Here is a 17,086-nt window from a genome sequence, read left to right on the forward strand (position 1 = left end):
AGTTGTATATTTAAAATATCTTCCACTTCCAGTCTTAAAAATTGTTTAGAAATTAAACGTTTTTTTCTTTTTACTTTGAGTGGGTGTAGGTGAATTAACATAAAACTTGTATAAATATTCTTTAGATGTCATTTTTTAAATATATTTGAGTGTGTATAATTGCATTAATATACCATTATTATTGTTACATTAGTTGAAATTTGACTCAAAATGACAACATTTATTGTAATAATATCCGGGACACCAAAATTTGCCATTATGTGGCACATAGTCTGTCATATAGTTACCTAAAAAAGAACCATTAAATTGTTCTCATTGTCACTTACATCGTTATCACAGTAGTAACACAAAATATTGTGATAAAACATCAAACCATATCCCCAACCCCTAAAAAGAGATGTCTTGTTACGTGAAGTCATATCTTTATTGCATGGTAAGGCACACATTGAGACTTTGATATAAAGATGTGGCTAAAGGAGAAGGTAAGTATAGAGTGGCTGTATCAGCTTGGCGAATACTTTCCAGCTCAGTTGTTTTCCATATGAGGAGCTCTGACAACAGGCACAACTCCACTTTTACATCAAGGCATCAAATCCGGAACTGAGCCTTTAAAAGCTTTTCAAAGAAGCTATATAACATACCGCACTAAAGGCAGGCCAATAAACAAGGAGAGCTGTTTTATCACTGACATATGTTTGTGTTTGTAGCTGAAAACTAAATTAAATCTTTCTGAATGAAAGGGTTTTCAACAGCGTGTAGTTAAGACATCAAAGACGAGACAGGATCGGCTGTAATGCTGGAAAGATAAGGTGTATGTGAACTAACTAAAGTGAGCAAACAACTGTTGTGTTTAGTCAACATTTGGTGACGCAATAACTCTGCACACACACCACGCGCCGATCCACCCAGCACACCAGCAGAGTGACTCCGTGCTGCAGCCGACATCACTTTGTTCCCTCTTCTGCATTTTTCGCACGTTTCCCCTTTCCACAATGGGCTGCTTCTAATAATAGAAAACACAAAGGCCAACTTGCCTCCTGCTTCATTCAGCTAAGCAGCATTGATGTTCGTGAACTACACACAGAAACGCATGACTGCAGAGTAAACCTGCAACACCTGCATGATGTCTCAGCAAAACATGCGTCTCGATATGGAGATCCAGATATCTAAATGTTGCTGAGCTGTTTTTGGAGAAGCATGGTTGTCTTTAATTATTGGAAGATGCACTCAAAGTGAACTGTGGCTGAAACTAGAGTGGTTTCACCGCAAATACCAGTATTGTGCCTGCCTTTAACCTCTGCATCAGTACACAGAAAACCTTAAGAGCACAAAGAGAATGGGAAGGCAGCATTACAGCACGAGCAACACAGGACAACACCAAGGTGACTCTGTTCAGCCCACTGCACAATCTGAGTGGGCTAGAAATGGGAGATGTGGCTAAAAAATTAAATATCAATTGTTTTTATAATAGATTTTATTAGATTTTTTGCTCAGTTTCTTTTAGAAAAAGGAAATTATAGAAATCAAACAACCCTTCTCTGAGTTGCACAACAGGGTATCAGGGACAGGTTGCAAGAATGTTTGTTTATCTAGGAGAAGAGTCATGTTATTAGCAGAAAGATTCATTTTTACCAAGAACAAAAGTTGTTTTAATGACAAAAAAGCTTAAATAGACAAAAGAATTTGAAGTAACCAGTTCAGTTTATGTTGATCTTTCTTCGAGAGATTCAGTCATTTGCACAATCGTTTTAAAGTTCTGATATTCAGTATTATCTTCACAAGATGATCAACATCCCTCATTTTAACAATTATTATTTGTGTTGGAGTTCTCATAACTGAATGGTAAAATTCTGACTTTATTCTGGTAATACTATAACTTTATTTTCATAAATTTAAAAAAATATATATATTTGCCCAGCCCTAACAATTCATTGTACAGTTGACATAAATTCAAAGTTCAAATAAATAGAAGCTGTAAAAACGCTTGTCAAATAGGATGATAGGCACTGGGAGTGCTGACATCACTCTGAACTATGGAAACCAAAGGAGTGCACTGATGGGGGAAAATAAAAATCTAGATTTTCCAAAAATTAAATCTTTAAAAACCAAAAATTCAATTAAATCAATTCAATTAATCACGCAGGTTCTTGAACTGTGGTACAAGTACCACGGACAATTCTCAGGCTGCTTTAGTGGTACTCAAATTCTGGCATTATTTAGTTGTCAATACAAACATTAAATATAATTCAGTGGAATTAGTTTGTAGTCGCAGTAGTATGACTGGCCATGGAAATGCTCTCCTGAATACAAACCATAAAATAGTGTACTGAACCACACCAACCCATGCAGCACTCAGGGTTTCCCACAGAAAACATGCTAAGCCCAGTGGTAGGGGTGGCATGTTTTTGTGTTAAAATTTTTTAAGGTTGACAGGAAATTTGAAAATATGCTTCCAACCGTGTCACCAAAGGGACTCCTTAACCTGTCTTTGCAGCACTTTTACTGGTGTAAATAAAATAAAAACTATAATATAATAATAAACTTTGCCATTTTCTTAGCCTGTTGGGGGTGTAAGTAAAGCCTAAGTAAAGTCAGATGGCTTATAATACTCTGAGGGAGACCCAGAGTACTGGTCAGTAGAATCAAGTTTTATTAGCCAGGCGGCCATATTGGATTTTGAGATCAGGAGTGGGGAGAAAGCTCTAAAACTCCAACTTGAAACATACATTTCTAGGGATATTTCTGGTAAATGTTCAATACTTAGACTCAACTTCCACGGCAAAAAAATATACCACTGATACTGCAATGCAACTGGACCCACCGTATTGTTCACCTAAGATAATAAGTCAGAACAAAATCAAAAGGATGTGGTTTCAATCTGTTTTTGCCATTTAGACCATGTCAACTGAAGATGAAGCTGATCAATTGATCGTTTTACTGCTGCGAATCAGATGCAAGGTCGCAGGACACTTAACCCTGTTGGTGTGAACTTACTTGGACCGAGTCGTTCGCCATGGTTGCTGTCCCTGTAGAGTCTCGTCTAGTCTCCACGCAGATTCACAGAGTTCCCGTGCACGTGTGAGGATTACAGCCCCCCACGGTGTGACACGGTGTCTACTCTCCGAGACAATGAACGGAGCAGCAGAGTGGCTGTTCGTCCCGCGAGTTTTTTATCTGAAACTTTCTGCAGTGTGAGCACACAAAGGCGAACAGTCAGGAGGTAATCCGCATTGTTGGCTCGCCTGGCCGCGCCTGAGCTGCTCCTTCCCGGTGTGTTTGACCAGCGTTTAGCCGCCACCTCACAAAAAAGAAAAACAAAAAAACCCCAAAAGCAACTGTCAGTGCGGGGTTAAAAAATAATTCACGTCACAACGTTAAGATAAAGCTTTTCAGCTCCAGACTCAATGTCCATCCTGTTTTTAACGTGTCTGCCACGCAACAGCTAGCTAGTGCCCCGAGAAAAACCAGCTCTCCTCCGGTGAGGCGCATCCACAATGAAAGAAAAGCCTCCTTCCTCCTCCTGTTCTCCCGGTAACATCCGTGAAACACGCCTCAGTCTCCTGGATGTATCACATACCTCCAAAGAAGAAGAAGAGGGAAAAGGGGGGAAAGAAGCCGCCTGTCAGCCCCTTCACAAGCCGCTCACTCAAGCAAAATGAGGGGAAACAAAAAGCAAGAGTGTCCGTCAAATGTCACACGGGATCCGGTTAAAGTCGGGCAGCACGGAGGGCGCTTTTCTTTGTTTTGGAGCAGGAAGACCCGGACTGTGAGGCACAACACTTTCCGACCTTATAGCAGCCTGTGAAGCGACTGTGTGTGAGGAGAGGAGGGCTGCAGTACAAACACGGAGCTAACGCACTCGCGCGCGCTCCCGACGGTAGACTGAACCGTAAGCTAGCTGATTGGTCCAAAGAGGGGTGGCGGGAACGCGCCCGGGTGTGTCAGGTGACCCGGAGGAGCGACCGTTGCCAACGGCAACCTTTATGCGAGCAACTGTTGAGCGTGACAGGACACTCAAAATATACAGCCATGAAATATGTACGGAAGAAGATTGCAGCCTTTTTTCCTCGGAATTCTGATTTTATCATTTTATTTATTTATTTTAACCAAAGTCATAATTCCTTATTCTCTTGGATTTTTTTTTTGTTTTAATTTCGAGAAATATGTTTTTCTCTCAGAAGTCGTATTCTTTCAACAATTTTTTTTCTATTTGGAATTCTGACTCTTCCCGACAAAAGTCAGAATTCTGAGATTAAATTCAGAATTTATTCTCGGAACTGTGACTATGGTCAAACAAGTCTGAGATAAAAGTAAATTTTTTCTTGTTGCCTCCTAATCCTCTTCCATAAATACTCCTTTTTTGTGCAGCATAAAAAATAAGATAAAACCATTTTTCACTTCCAATGACCCTGTACAGGTTCACTAAAATTAAAACAAGCTAGTTTGAAGTAAAAAAAAAACAAACAAAAAAAACGTTAATAAAAAGGTGCGAGAGGTGACAGAATGGTTTTCAAACCCAATTAACTGTTTTTAATAGAATAAATTAAGTTGAGGCAAAAAAAAAAACTAAACAAAACAACACACAATTAATCACAAAAAATAATGCATATGGTGTAGGGATTAATAAATCATTTGTGTTTGGTGTGGACGTTTATAGAAGAGTGGATGTGTTTTTAAAAACAAAACTTTATTTTAAGCTTCCAAGCTGATCTGTCAAGCCAGACAGACCAAAATCCCAGTTTTAACCCAAAATCTCCAGATTCGACCCAAAATCTGGGTTGTAACTAATTTCATCCACCTTGACAAATATTTAATCCCAGAAGATGATGCGGTCGCCTCCATGTTTCACTGTTTGGTATTGATTTTGCAATGGTTGAAATTCAACCATTTATTCAGAAGTGGGAACTGGCAGCTCCGAGGGAAGCCTATCATGTGTCAACATTGTGATACAAAATGATGCAGTGACATTTCAAGGCCTTACTTCTCCTTTACAAAAATGCACGAGTGCCATGCAAACCAGGTTCTACTTTAATTAATTTAATTTTAATTTAGGTTCTCCAAAATGTTTCCTTTTTTTATTGTTATTATGTCAACTGGTTAAAAAATAATAAGAACCACACAATCATGTTTGCTGAGAAAATCACTCAAAATTTGTTGGAATAAAATTGAGAACAGACTCAACAACTGAAATAGCAAAACAGGAACTGAGGGAGGATAAATTGCAGTTGCTGAAATTTAAATAAATGTAGGTGATATGAATATACATTAAACGATACAATTTAGGTCAGTGTTGAAAAGTAATGGACTGAAGCATAAACAAAATATTATAACTAAGATAAAAAAAAAAACCCTCTATAATCTGTTTGTGTTTCAGTCGCTGATAACATTTTATTTCCTGTTGCAAACCAAATTAAATGACAAGAAAGCCTGATTGCAACATTTTCAGCGTTTCGTATTTTAGGACAGGCATGCTGAATAAACTGATACTGCTGTTGATTTTACTGATAAGTTTCTTAGAAAATGTTTGAAATATCAATAAAAGGCCAAACCAGCTGCAGCAGGCTTGGCTTATTTAAAGTTTGCTGAAATTGTTTTGACTCACTGTGCAGTTGTTTACAGTCTGAGTAAAGACTGTAAATATTCTGAAATTATAACAATTATTTTCCCTCTTCAGCAGTTTCATATCAACTTGCTTGTGTTTGTGCTAATTTATATGCTTGGTGTTGTTTATCATTATTTTACTTCTCCTTCCAGTCGCATGACTTCCCCAAATAAATTATTTCAAATAAATCTCACATTAAAGAAATAATCAAATTGTAGTGCAAAGGAACAGTGAGGGAAACTGTATTTGTTTTATGAATCTCTGCTGAATGTACATTTTTGTCAACGTAAGACTGTCAAATTGAAAAATGACAGCTGAGGTAACAGATTAAATTTACACCACTGAAGCCAGAGTGCAAAAGGCAGATAAAGGAAGTGCTAGCAGTTTGAAATGGATGAAGTGAAGCACATTTGAATAACTGATTTGCAAAATGAAAATTGAGCAGGAGGGAAGCAGGAAGCAGAAACAGAGCAACCTGACACTCTGCTGTAAAAACACATCCTGTAAACGTCATAAAAACTGTGTTACCAAATGGAAATCAAATGCATAGAGCTTGGCTTGGTTTTACAGACAGCACATTCATTTATTACACTTTTATTTGACATCATTATAAAATGTCAAACGCAATAGAAAAATGTATTAAAACACATATGAAGAGGGAGTTGTGATGTAAAAGAAAATGTGCCTCAGATTGCTGTTGGCATAGTTCACAAAGCAGTGTTCATGTTTTATATGAGTAATGTGGCTCACTGCTCAGGGCGGCACAGACACGTGAGCGGCACAAGAAATCTAAACGAAATAAGTTATCTGTAGGTTGTGCCCTGAAAAAGTGTTTTTACTCCTTATTCCACAAAGAAGAGCACAATTATGAAGTAGGACAAAAACAATTTAAGGTGTATTATAAAAATCTAAAAGTTGTTATTTTCTAACTAAAAATGAATCATAAAAAGAATAAGGTGAGAACATTTTCAAGATTTGAAAGTGCCAGAAAAATAGTGCAGAAATGATAAACACTAAATCAGCGTCAAACTTCTTAAGCTTGGAACTAATATTATAGTAATTGTATTCTATAATCATATTTCAGCTTATCAAAACATTTCAAAATATCAGTGTTCAACAATTAATCAAAGCCTGCATAAAAGGATTTGGTTGCATGAAAAAAAATATGACAACACAGCATGTGACATTTCTCTCATTGGCAGGGTAATTTGCATGTAGTTCCTCTGCATTGTGGTTTGAGTGTTATTTTAAACTAAAGAAAGGCCAAACTTTCTTACAGGCGGATCTTCTGCTGTTTCACATTTAGTTGGGTCCTTTTTTCCTATCATTCAAGAACTTGTGTTACATTTTGATAAACAGTTATAGTCAAATTTAATATTTTTGTCACCAGTGGAGCAAGGAAGAATATGTACACAGTAGTAAACTAAAGTATTCCCATCACATTAATCTTTTCACATTTTATCATATTAGTGTACTTAAGTGTATTTTAATTTGATCCTTTTCACTTAAGGTCACCACGTCATACAGGATGAAAGGTTTCCAGTTTGTTTGTTTTTCTCGCAGAAAACATGTAGTAGACACAACAAATATGTGGAAAAAGATTGTCTGATCAGATGAGACCAAAACCAAGCCTTTGGGTGTACAAGCAAACCAATTCATGTATGGACAAATCCAGCCAAAATATGACAGTCACTCTCTGAAATTGAGCAAAGCACTATGACTTTGCATCAAAAATGTGCTCATATATATATTTAAAAAGATGCTAATAAAAAGCACCAGCAACATCACAGCTTAAAACAAATATTTCTTACATATCCACGAAGTGCAAGGTGTGTTCAGTGACAATTACAACTGTCATACAAATGGCAGCAAATAAGCCACTTCTGCTAGAAAAGACTAATGTTCTGAAAAGAATATGTGCCCCAAAATGGAGCCCTGAGGTATCCCACAAGTTAAAGGAAACACAGAGGAAGAATACGTCAATAAGTGAACATAGGGGTCACCAGGATTTCATTATCCAGAATTTATTAAAAAATATTTATATGCTTGTAAATATTAGCTTTTCACAAAATCTTTGTTGTGCTTTAGTGAATGTTTATTATACCACAGAAATATATACCAACGTTTTCACACCTCCCTCCAAAAATTTGTATTTGTGCCACTTCCAAAGGTGGTACTAAATTTGATATGAATCTCATTGTTTTCAAAGCATCCACAGTCAGAATGGCCATGTTGCATTTTATTCGACTTTTATGTCATTGATGTGAGACATGCATTCTGCACCAGAAGATGTAAAGAATGGCTACAACAAGCAGTGCTGACACTTTGGACATTTGTTTTTTTTCTCTGCCTACTTTATCTTGTCATGATCTTATGACTACTTTAAAATCGATCCATAGACGGCAGCAGGGGCTCCATTATTATTTCTGTAAACAGTGCACTGTTGTGTGACATCTACATTCTTTATCTGTGTGAGTGGGTCGCTTTAGGGCAGGGGTCTCAAACTCCAGTCCTCGAGGGCCGCAGACCTGGAACTTTTAGATGTGCCTCTGCTGCACCACACCTGAACAGAATAATTAGGTCATTAAGGCTCTGGAAAACTGATCTACACAAGGAGGAGGTCATTAAGCCATTTCATTCCAGTGGTTTGTACCTGTGGCACATCTAAAAACTGCAGGACTGCGGCCCTCGAGGCCTGGAGTTTGAGACCCCTGGTCTAGGGTCATAAACCGTTCACAAAGAAGTCTAATGGCAGTCACATATGATAGGTATGAACAATCACACACAACCTCCCCCTCCTCTAATAATGAATAAAAAATTAGGGTGTTGCACTTTTAACTTCCACCACATTGCGATAGGAACAAAATTTTCATCTGGTACATCAGGAGTCAGCAACCTGCTGCAGTGGAGCCTCAAGTGACTCTTTGACTCACTTGATAGATTAAATTATAAAATATTTCCCTGTTTTATTATTATTTCCTTTTGTTTTGTTCTTTTGTACTACGCTTCCATGAAAAAATAAACAAACAAATAAACAAGAAATATCTCTGCCACTCTCCTAGACTCTCCTCGGTAAATTCTGACCTAGAACCGTCATTGAAGAATTGACATTTGTAACTTCCAAGCAATTAGCTCTGCCCGTATTAAAATATATTCTAATGAATATGAAAATTAAACTAAGACAAATAATTGTGAATATCAAGTAATTATTCTAAATAAATAATGAAGTGTCGTTATTTATAATTAAAAACTTTGAAGCGCAGTGACCTTTGACCTTCGACCCACGAAAAGGAGGACAAGGTTAGCAACGAACGTAACGTCATTTGATAATTTTGGAACTAGCAGTCTACTTTGTGAATAGACACTTACTACACGTGTAATAGGGGTATAAAATATTTCTTAAGTATTATTACTAATTAATCCACCTAGTATATTTGTGGCTTTGTTTGTGTTGCGTGCCTTTTGTTTTCTTTCCGTTTTTGTTGTTAGCAAGCTAGCTAACGAGCTTGCTATCTTTAATTAGCACGAAGTTACAGAGGTTTAATTTTCGACGGAGCTTTTTTGCTAACACCCGACAGACAATATGACAGATAGCGAAGACGAGCTGGTGGTTCTGACGGACATCTCGTCTCCGTCCCTGGATGCGTTCAAAGACCTGCTTCGAGAAGACGCGGTCGGAGAAGCGCCGGAGTTCGCGGAGGGACATCAAAACCCTGAGCTCCGAGGTTTGCTCACATCACCTGTAGAACCACATGCTGTTGTTAATGCACCTGTCATTTAAGGTGAAACACATTAAAAACTGTCCAGTTGTTTCTGTGTTAATAATAACTGTTAAAAAATATTGGTAACTGTACAGTTTGCATACGTCAGAAAAAAACATAATAAAGCATAACGATCACAAGAGTTAGGTAGAGTAGCCCCCCAAAGTTGTAGTCTGCAGCTAAACTTCAACATATTTTTACTCAAGTAAAAGTAAAAACGTAAACGTCCAAGAAATGACTGAAGTAAGAGTAAAAAAGTATTTGATGAAAAGTCTACTCAAGTACTGAGAAACTGATCAAAATCATTTAATATTTAAAAAGGACATCAGATGAATCAAAATATACAGTTGGAAATTTTGGTATTTTAAAAGACCAAAATAAAAATAATTTATGTAAATATAACATAATTACAAAATCAGGCAACAGAAAAAACATTTCAGATTCTTTTTTTTTTCAGTAGAAAACTTTTACAAAAACTGCAAGTGTGTTTATATCTGGCGATTTTTTTGGTTATAACAAGCTTGTTTTTCATTCAGTGAAATTACTCACAATGGGTAGAGTATCCAGAAATTTTACTCGAGTCGCCATACTTTATAATAAAGTTACTCAGCTAAAGATGAAAGGTGCAGGACAGAACCTTTCACCTATTGTTGCCATGTTCATACCGTTTACCTTATGAACATGAGAACAGTTATAACTACAACAGAAAGCTAAAGGCTTGTGTTGTTATGTTTGAATGAAGGACCCAAGTAACAAAAGTAAACTTACAGTGAAATGACTGCTGGAAGACAGAGAAAAAGGAGCAGGGACCAGGAAACAGAATAACGGAAGGAACCAGTGATATGAACAATGAGAATAGCAGCTATATGTACTGCAGCCTGAAAATTTTATAAAATGGAAATAGAAACAGCTGAGGGAGAGTTCCATCATATGAGAATAAATCATTATAGTTTCATTTTAATGCCACATTACAGTTGAATTAAGTGTTCAGTTTCAGTCTAAATATTTAGAATAGAAATAACCCGTATTGTCCCTCATTGAGGAAATAGGCAAACGGCCGGGCAATTGAAGAGTGTTGATTCACACAAAGATAAAAAAATAAAAGACTAGTTGTGGGTTTAAATAGCGTTTCACTGGCGATGTTTTCCAGTAACATATAATTACCCAGTAATATTTTTACTTTTCCTGTCTACTTAACATCTTTTAATACAAAAACATGGTGGTTCCTCGGCGCCTCGACCACCAGGCTTAGCAAGTTTTCTGGGGGAAACCCTGATATCCATAGTTATTATTGCAATAAAGTTGATAACAAGGAGTTTAAAGACAACGAATCACACATCTGAAAATTTTATCTACTTTTTTAAAATCCAAAATATTAATGCCATAAATAAGAATGTCCATCCATCCATTTTCTAACACCTTTGTCCCTAGTGGGGTCGGGAAGAGTGCTGGTGCCTATCTCCAGCTAATGTTCCGGGCGAGAAGTGGGGTTAAATAAGAACGTCTTTTTTAGTTTTGTATATTTACTTGGTTCTCTTCTGTTTTGTGACAGCTGGCAAATAAAATGAGGCAGAATCACATCAGAAACTACACTGTGCTCTCTCAAAGATGTTGGAACATTAATAGTTCCCAAAAAGTAAATTAATGGCATAAATAATATTCTGTTTCCATGTAGAGGACGAGCCGTTGGCGCTGTTGGCTGACGTTGCTCTGGCGCCATCTTGCGGCAGGTCTGTGTCCTTCAGCTGCCCAGAGGTCAGTGGGGTGACGGGGAACTTGCATTCATTCCAGCTGCAGCTCCAGTTCTTTTTAAGCAGAGTGGACGAGTTGCAGGATAGCCTCGTTAGTGGGTAAGTGTCGGAGTGATGATGGTGATAGACTGATTTAATTTGTCTAGTTTTCTCACTTCATTGGATTTTTGTTCTGGCAGGAATAGCCATCTAGACAGAGAGGCTCTTGCTGCTGCAGTTTCCAGCCTGCTGTACTCCTGTCAGCCTTATTTTAACCACCTGGAGTCCACAGGTCGGAGCGCAGTGTCACTGTGCGCCCATAACCCAGCTGAATTTTGTTCAAAGGTAAATGTTTCCTGGAAAATCCAAATTTTACTTTATGTTGCTATTGAGAACAGCATAATAATTTCAGTTTATTTAGCTATTTTTTCCTCTATGAACTATGTCCCCTTTAGCTTTTTTGTGAATAGGTTACATTCTACTTTATGTTGGTCTTTTCCATTAAAAATTCAAACTTAGAGCTGTTTTCTAGTCTTGTATATGCAGGGCCGGCACAAGACTTTTTGGAACCCTAAGTAGACTTTCATTTGGGGCCCCCCCATATCACCAGATCAGCACCAGATGCTTCATCATTTATTATATGTGTACCAACTATAAAAATAATATAGAAATTGTTTTTTCATGTATATTGCCATTTAGTTTGTATCATCTAATGTTTTCACCAAAAAAAACAACAAACAAAAAAAAAACATCCCCAGTGGTGTGGGGATCCTAAGCAGGCACTAAACTTAGATTTGTTTGGCTGGCACTGCCTGTATAAGCAAATATTAATTAAATTTCTCCCAATTGAAGTGTCTAAAATAATTTCTTTAATAAGAAACTTTAATTTAGGCAAATTGATTAATTAAGCTAGATTAAATAAGATGTATTTAATAAAATTAATAATAAATAAATAACAATTGTATTGACTATTTGTCCAAAAACCCAAAATCCAAAAACTTGAGACCTCAGTGTGATCAAAGCAAAAGTGAATTCAACTCAAACAGCCACTGGAAGCACCGTGGCTTTCTGGCTTACGCAGTTCTAAAAAAGATCAAAGGTCAGAAATGCAGTTCTTTGTCTGTTTATTGCATAGTTGCAGGTAAAACATGGTGCAAACTTCACAGGAGCCCTATTGTTTGGCTACCTGATTGTCTGACCAGGTGACTGACGACTGACTGGCTGGATAGACTGACTGTCAATGTAACTGGTAAAAAACCATGTGACCCCCCACGTGCATAAAGACCTGCCCAATCCCTCCGTATTTATACTGTGAAACACTCATGTCCCAAACTGAAATGAATTAACTAATTAAACAAGTTACTAGCAAAAAAAACTATTATAAATAACTAATATTAAACAAAAGTTCTAATTTTAAATTAACCAGAAAGTAAGTAAATAAAAATAAACAAAATCATCGAAATTCTAAGATTTAACTGAAAATAGAGAAATGGCTCCTACAATAATAAATAAACTGATTAATTAGTATAATTATATAGTAATTATTATTGGTATTACTATAATTATAATTTTATAAAAAATTATTGGCTTTAATTAATAATTTATTATAATTAATTGATTATTGTAGTTAATAATTGCTAATAATAACTAATTATTATTAGTAGTAGTAGTAATGATTATTATTGCAGTATTAATTATTATTGCAATAATTATTTGTAATGAATTATATGAATTAATTTATTATAATTTAATAAGCAGAAACTTGTCTATGTGCAGCTCTGTGGATTAAAATCAGTCGTTTCAGAGTGAAACATGTCGACTTTGCATCGCCGCTCTTTCTGCTTGCAGCTGTTGAGCTTCTCTCAGCAGCTGTGTGACAAGTTGGAGCAGCTGCTGCTGACCTACGCCAGCCATGATCTCATCAGTTTGGATGAGGCCGAACCCAACAGGTAGATTTGAAATCTGCTTGACTTTCTATGTCTGTGACCACCTAAGGCCATTTAACCCTTCGTGCTCCTTTGTCTGCCTCCCTCCAGCATATCTCACTTCTGCGTTGGCCAGGTTCAGCTGGGCCAGATGAAGGTGATCACCTTCCGTTACTGCAAGCCGACACCGTATCTGTCCCGCGTCGACACTGGGGTTTACAAACGCATGCGCTGGAATGTGGAGAGACCCCAAGAGGATCAGCGGAGAGGAGAGGACAGCGAGGAAGAAGAAGAGATCCAGACTGATTAGTGAGTCTGGAAAGCTTATTTGATGTGTGTTTGTCACTTAAAGGAGGCCTTTTATGCAAAATTCACATTTTGCTCATTTTTATACTCCTACTGCTTCTTAAAAAAAAGTCCATAAAAAAACACCAAGATGTTTTATGGCAGCTTGTTAATATTTTTTGGTGTCTGGAAAATGAGCTGTTTCAAATACCACCTTATTACTAAGTCACATTCCACTGGCCCTCCACCGTTACCTAGCAACCCCAGCCGGTAACTTGGCAACCCAAGCGGAACTCCCGGCCTAAGGGGCGTGGCTAACAGCAGTTTATTTGGATTTAAAGAGACAAGAGGCTCTAAAACAAGTCATTGGGAAAGGAGATCAAAACAGGCTGAATTGACTAGACCAGAATCTCATTATCAAAGAATGATTTTGTGGCAAAAATGTCCGTAATCTTAAGTCCGTAAGCCATTCCTAACCTGTCCAAGAAAGTATAATAGGTGACTTTTACTATGTGTTCAAACTGCCTCTTTCAGCTACTTCCTGTGTTATGAGGACATCCAGAACACACATGCTGACCCAGACTCAGAGAGCGAAGACGCCTCTAACGATAACGTGGTGAGGATGTGGTCCATCGGTCAGTGGGTGCAGGTGAAGCCAGAACGGACTACAGACAATTTATACGACTGGTAAAGCTGAAATCCATCAATATGCAAATTTTTCTTCATGCCTACTTTGAGGATTTTTTGTAAGAAACCACAATTTCAAGGTTCATTAAAATCGTGGAAATGCTTGAATTTCAAGGTTTGGAAAGTGCTTGATTTCTCTATGAAATCCTTGTAAATACATGACATTTTCGTTAAAAAAAAAAAGTGCAATCTAACGTCTGAAGCTTGAATTTGGAAAATGTTATTTACGGATGAACCGGGTGCATTTCTTTCTTGATGTCTAAAGTTAAATCACGCTAAGCTTTTGTTGATTCAGGTTAGTTAGAATGATCAAAATTATTTCTTTTTGCTAAATGGCAGAAAACTTAGCAGGAACATTTTTAGAAATATTTTGTATATTGTGTTTAAGCATTTGACTCGAGCTTTAAGGTACTTTTGCCTTAACACAATTTATTTGGATTGTTCCAATGTAATAAATATTTACCATTTCTAATGGCCTCAATTACTTATTAATCTGTGATTAAAACAAAAGTTTCTTATATTTTATATGTCAAACAACGTTATTGAAACTGCATAGGGAATTGAAACAGTTCTTTTTAATATACTTGGATTGTTTTTATCTCCAATGTGCTTGAAAACTTACCTTGAAAATGCTTGAAAAATACTAGCTTTTTACTGAGGGAAAAGTGTGTGAACCCAGTGAGTTTGTGTTTCGTGACGTCTCGCTGTGGTTTTGTTCCAGGATCTTGTGCGAAGTCCCCGAGGCCAGCTATCGCAGGCTGCTGTTCCTGGGCCGCAACGAGCCGTCCAGCTGCACGGCGACGGACTATCTGCAGCAGCTGCTGCTGACGTGCCACGCCGACTGAGCTCAGGCCTGCAGGAGGAGGACACACACGTTAGTTAATGCACGGCAGCAGCTGTAGCTAGGATAAAACCTGGAGTGTCAGGATGTAGCTTTGAAGCTATCAGGCTAAACTGAAACATATGGTGCTGATCAGAAGTTTCATCTGAATAGTACATAATTTAGGGCTTGGAAATAAAGATTTGGAAGGATTTTCTTTTCCCTGGATTGAAGATACAACTTAAAGGATTTTATAAAGCTAACATTGTGCGGAAATATATCGATATATATAAAATATAGATTTATATTGTTTTTGTAGCCATTAAAATTGGCCCTGGCTTCATTTTTGACCTGTTCTCATCATTGGAAATAAGATTATTCATTCAAATTGTTTGGTTTCCTGGAAATGACTCAGGTTTGAATCATCTCACTTCAAAAACACAAACTTAAAGTATTTCTAGTGAAAATATCTTAGTACACTTGAAATAAGGCAAAACTAACTTACAAGAAACTTTGAAGCAGACGATAGGAGCTTGTTTAAGTCAATAATTTGTTAATATTGATGAAAAAGTTCCAGATTATTTCACTTATAACATTTTTATAAGTAAAATAACCTGCTAGTGGAACTAGAACTTTCTTATATTCAATATTAATGAGTTATTGACTTAAAAAAAAGCTAATATCTTGCTGAAAAGTTACTTTTGAGTTAGTTTTCTCTTATTTCAAGGGTACTGAGATATTTGCACTAGAGGCTAGACAAACAAATACTTGGTAAGATTTTGTGTTTTTCAGAAATGTTTTACAATGTTGAGGCCTAAAGCGTTTATGAAGCTTAATATTAGTCGGATAAAATCCTTACCAAACCAGTTGCAATGTTTTGGGAATCTTTGTTCTGCCGAAACACTCAGTGTCCATCATCTAGCTGCGGATAAGAAGGTAGGTTGAAGAGTTTCTAAGTTGTCCTCTTCATTTCTTCCTCCATGTTGTGCCGTCAGTACCCTCAGCATGATGCTGACATTCATTTAGGTTTTGTAATTTTTCTAACCTGAAGTTAAAAAGCAGCACCAATGTTGAGCGAAAGTAAATTTCTTTTTACAAATGTTTTTTTTACTGCTTTACTGTCATGTTTGCTGCTAAACCTGTTCTTTACTGATTTGTAAAAAATATAACTGTTCTCTGTTTGTAGATTGCTTATAGCTGTTTTTAAGAGTTGCTGTTTGGTGCAAATAAGTCCAGACATGTTATTAAAAAAAAAAAAAGTATTTTATTTACACGAAACATTGCATTGAAATGATTACAATCACAAATTTTCTCAAAAAACAAACAGTAAATATCACAATTTAAACGAGCTGCCATCATTTGGGTCCTGGAGGAAATTGTCCCGTTTACTTTGCTTCAACAGGTTGGTTTTAATAAACAGGCCAAATTTGATGTTTTAATAAATTAACATCTGAGTGAAGAAAATAACTCTGATCCTGAGAAACAACTGCAGTCCTTTTCGGGCCACTTCTATTTTCCTTAAACTATTAAAAACTCATCGCTTCTACACGGACAATTGAAGGCAATTTAAGTATAAAGAATAACACCTATAAATCATTTTAGTAGCTACTCAATAAAATCTATATAGAAATCTGCTGCTATACTCCTAAAACTCTGACGTAGAAAAGTAAAGTAGAGACTTTGCTCAATACAGTGATCAGTCTTTAAACAACTACAGTTACAGGAAACGCTACATAAACCTGGCTGAGCGTCTTGGATCAGGAGTCTGCAACCTTCACAAAATCAAGAGCCGCAAATGTAACAAAACCTTCAAAAAAAATAAGTTTTTCATGAATGAAAATTTGTCATTTTTAAACTTCCCCGTTTTATTTCTGTGTTTAGATTTTAAAATAAAAACATTTGCAAAAAATAAGGTGGAAACATTTCCTTATGTAAGATGTTGAAATTTTAAGTGGAAAAGTCTTTTAGTGGAACTAATACTTTTTAATCAGTCTAAAGATGAACTTAAAACTTTTGGTAAGTACCTACTTCAGGAAACCTGTTGCCATTTTTTAAAATATCCTGATTTTATTTCTGTTTTTAGAGCTTAAAATAAATAAAGACAAAACATTTGCAGAAAAGAAACTTCTGGAAACATAATTTCCAACTTACTGACAGAAATAATAGATCTAAAACAATATCACAATATTTTAGTGTCATTCTGTTGTGGAAAATCAATTTATTACATAAAAAAACTGTTTCATCATAATTTATTATTAAATGTATTTTTAAAACGT

General features: G+C 36.5%; 2 protein-coding genes across 2 annotated transcripts in view; one reads left to right on the forward strand and one right to left on the reverse strand.

The window, feature by feature from the left end:
* Positions 1 to 3,846, reverse strand: part of LOC102238285 (serine/threonine-protein kinase N1-like) — a 62,891-nt gene extending 59,045 nt beyond the window's left edge. The window contains exon 1 of the mRNA XM_023334018.1: positions 2,995 to 3,846. Coding sequence (XP_023189786.1) covers positions 2,995 to 3,015 — 21 coding nt within the window. The 5' untranslated portion in view covers positions 3,016 to 3,846. The remainder of the gene's footprint in view (positions 1 to 2,994) is intronic.
* A 5,339-nt stretch (positions 3,847 to 9,185) lies between these two features.
* On the forward strand, positions 9,186 to 15,072 carry c5h19orf67 (chromosome 5 C19orf67 homolog). Its single transcript, XM_014476153.2, is given in 7 exon segments — positions 9,186 to 9,327; positions 11,039 to 11,213; positions 11,294 to 11,438; positions 12,870 to 13,042; positions 13,130 to 13,327; positions 13,838 to 13,990; positions 14,712 to 15,072. Coding segments are annotated over 7 exon segments (1,110 nt in total). The 3' UTR covers positions 14,836 to 15,072.
* The last annotated feature ends 2,014 nt before the right edge of the window (positions 15,073 to 17,086 follow it).

Source organism: Xiphophorus maculatus, chromosome 5 (assembly GCF_002775205.1).
Source record: "Xiphophorus maculatus strain JP 163 A chromosome 5, X_maculatus-5.0-male, whole genome shotgun sequence".
Lineage (NCBI taxonomy): Eukaryota > Metazoa > Chordata > Actinopteri > Cyprinodontiformes > Poeciliidae > Xiphophorus > Xiphophorus maculatus.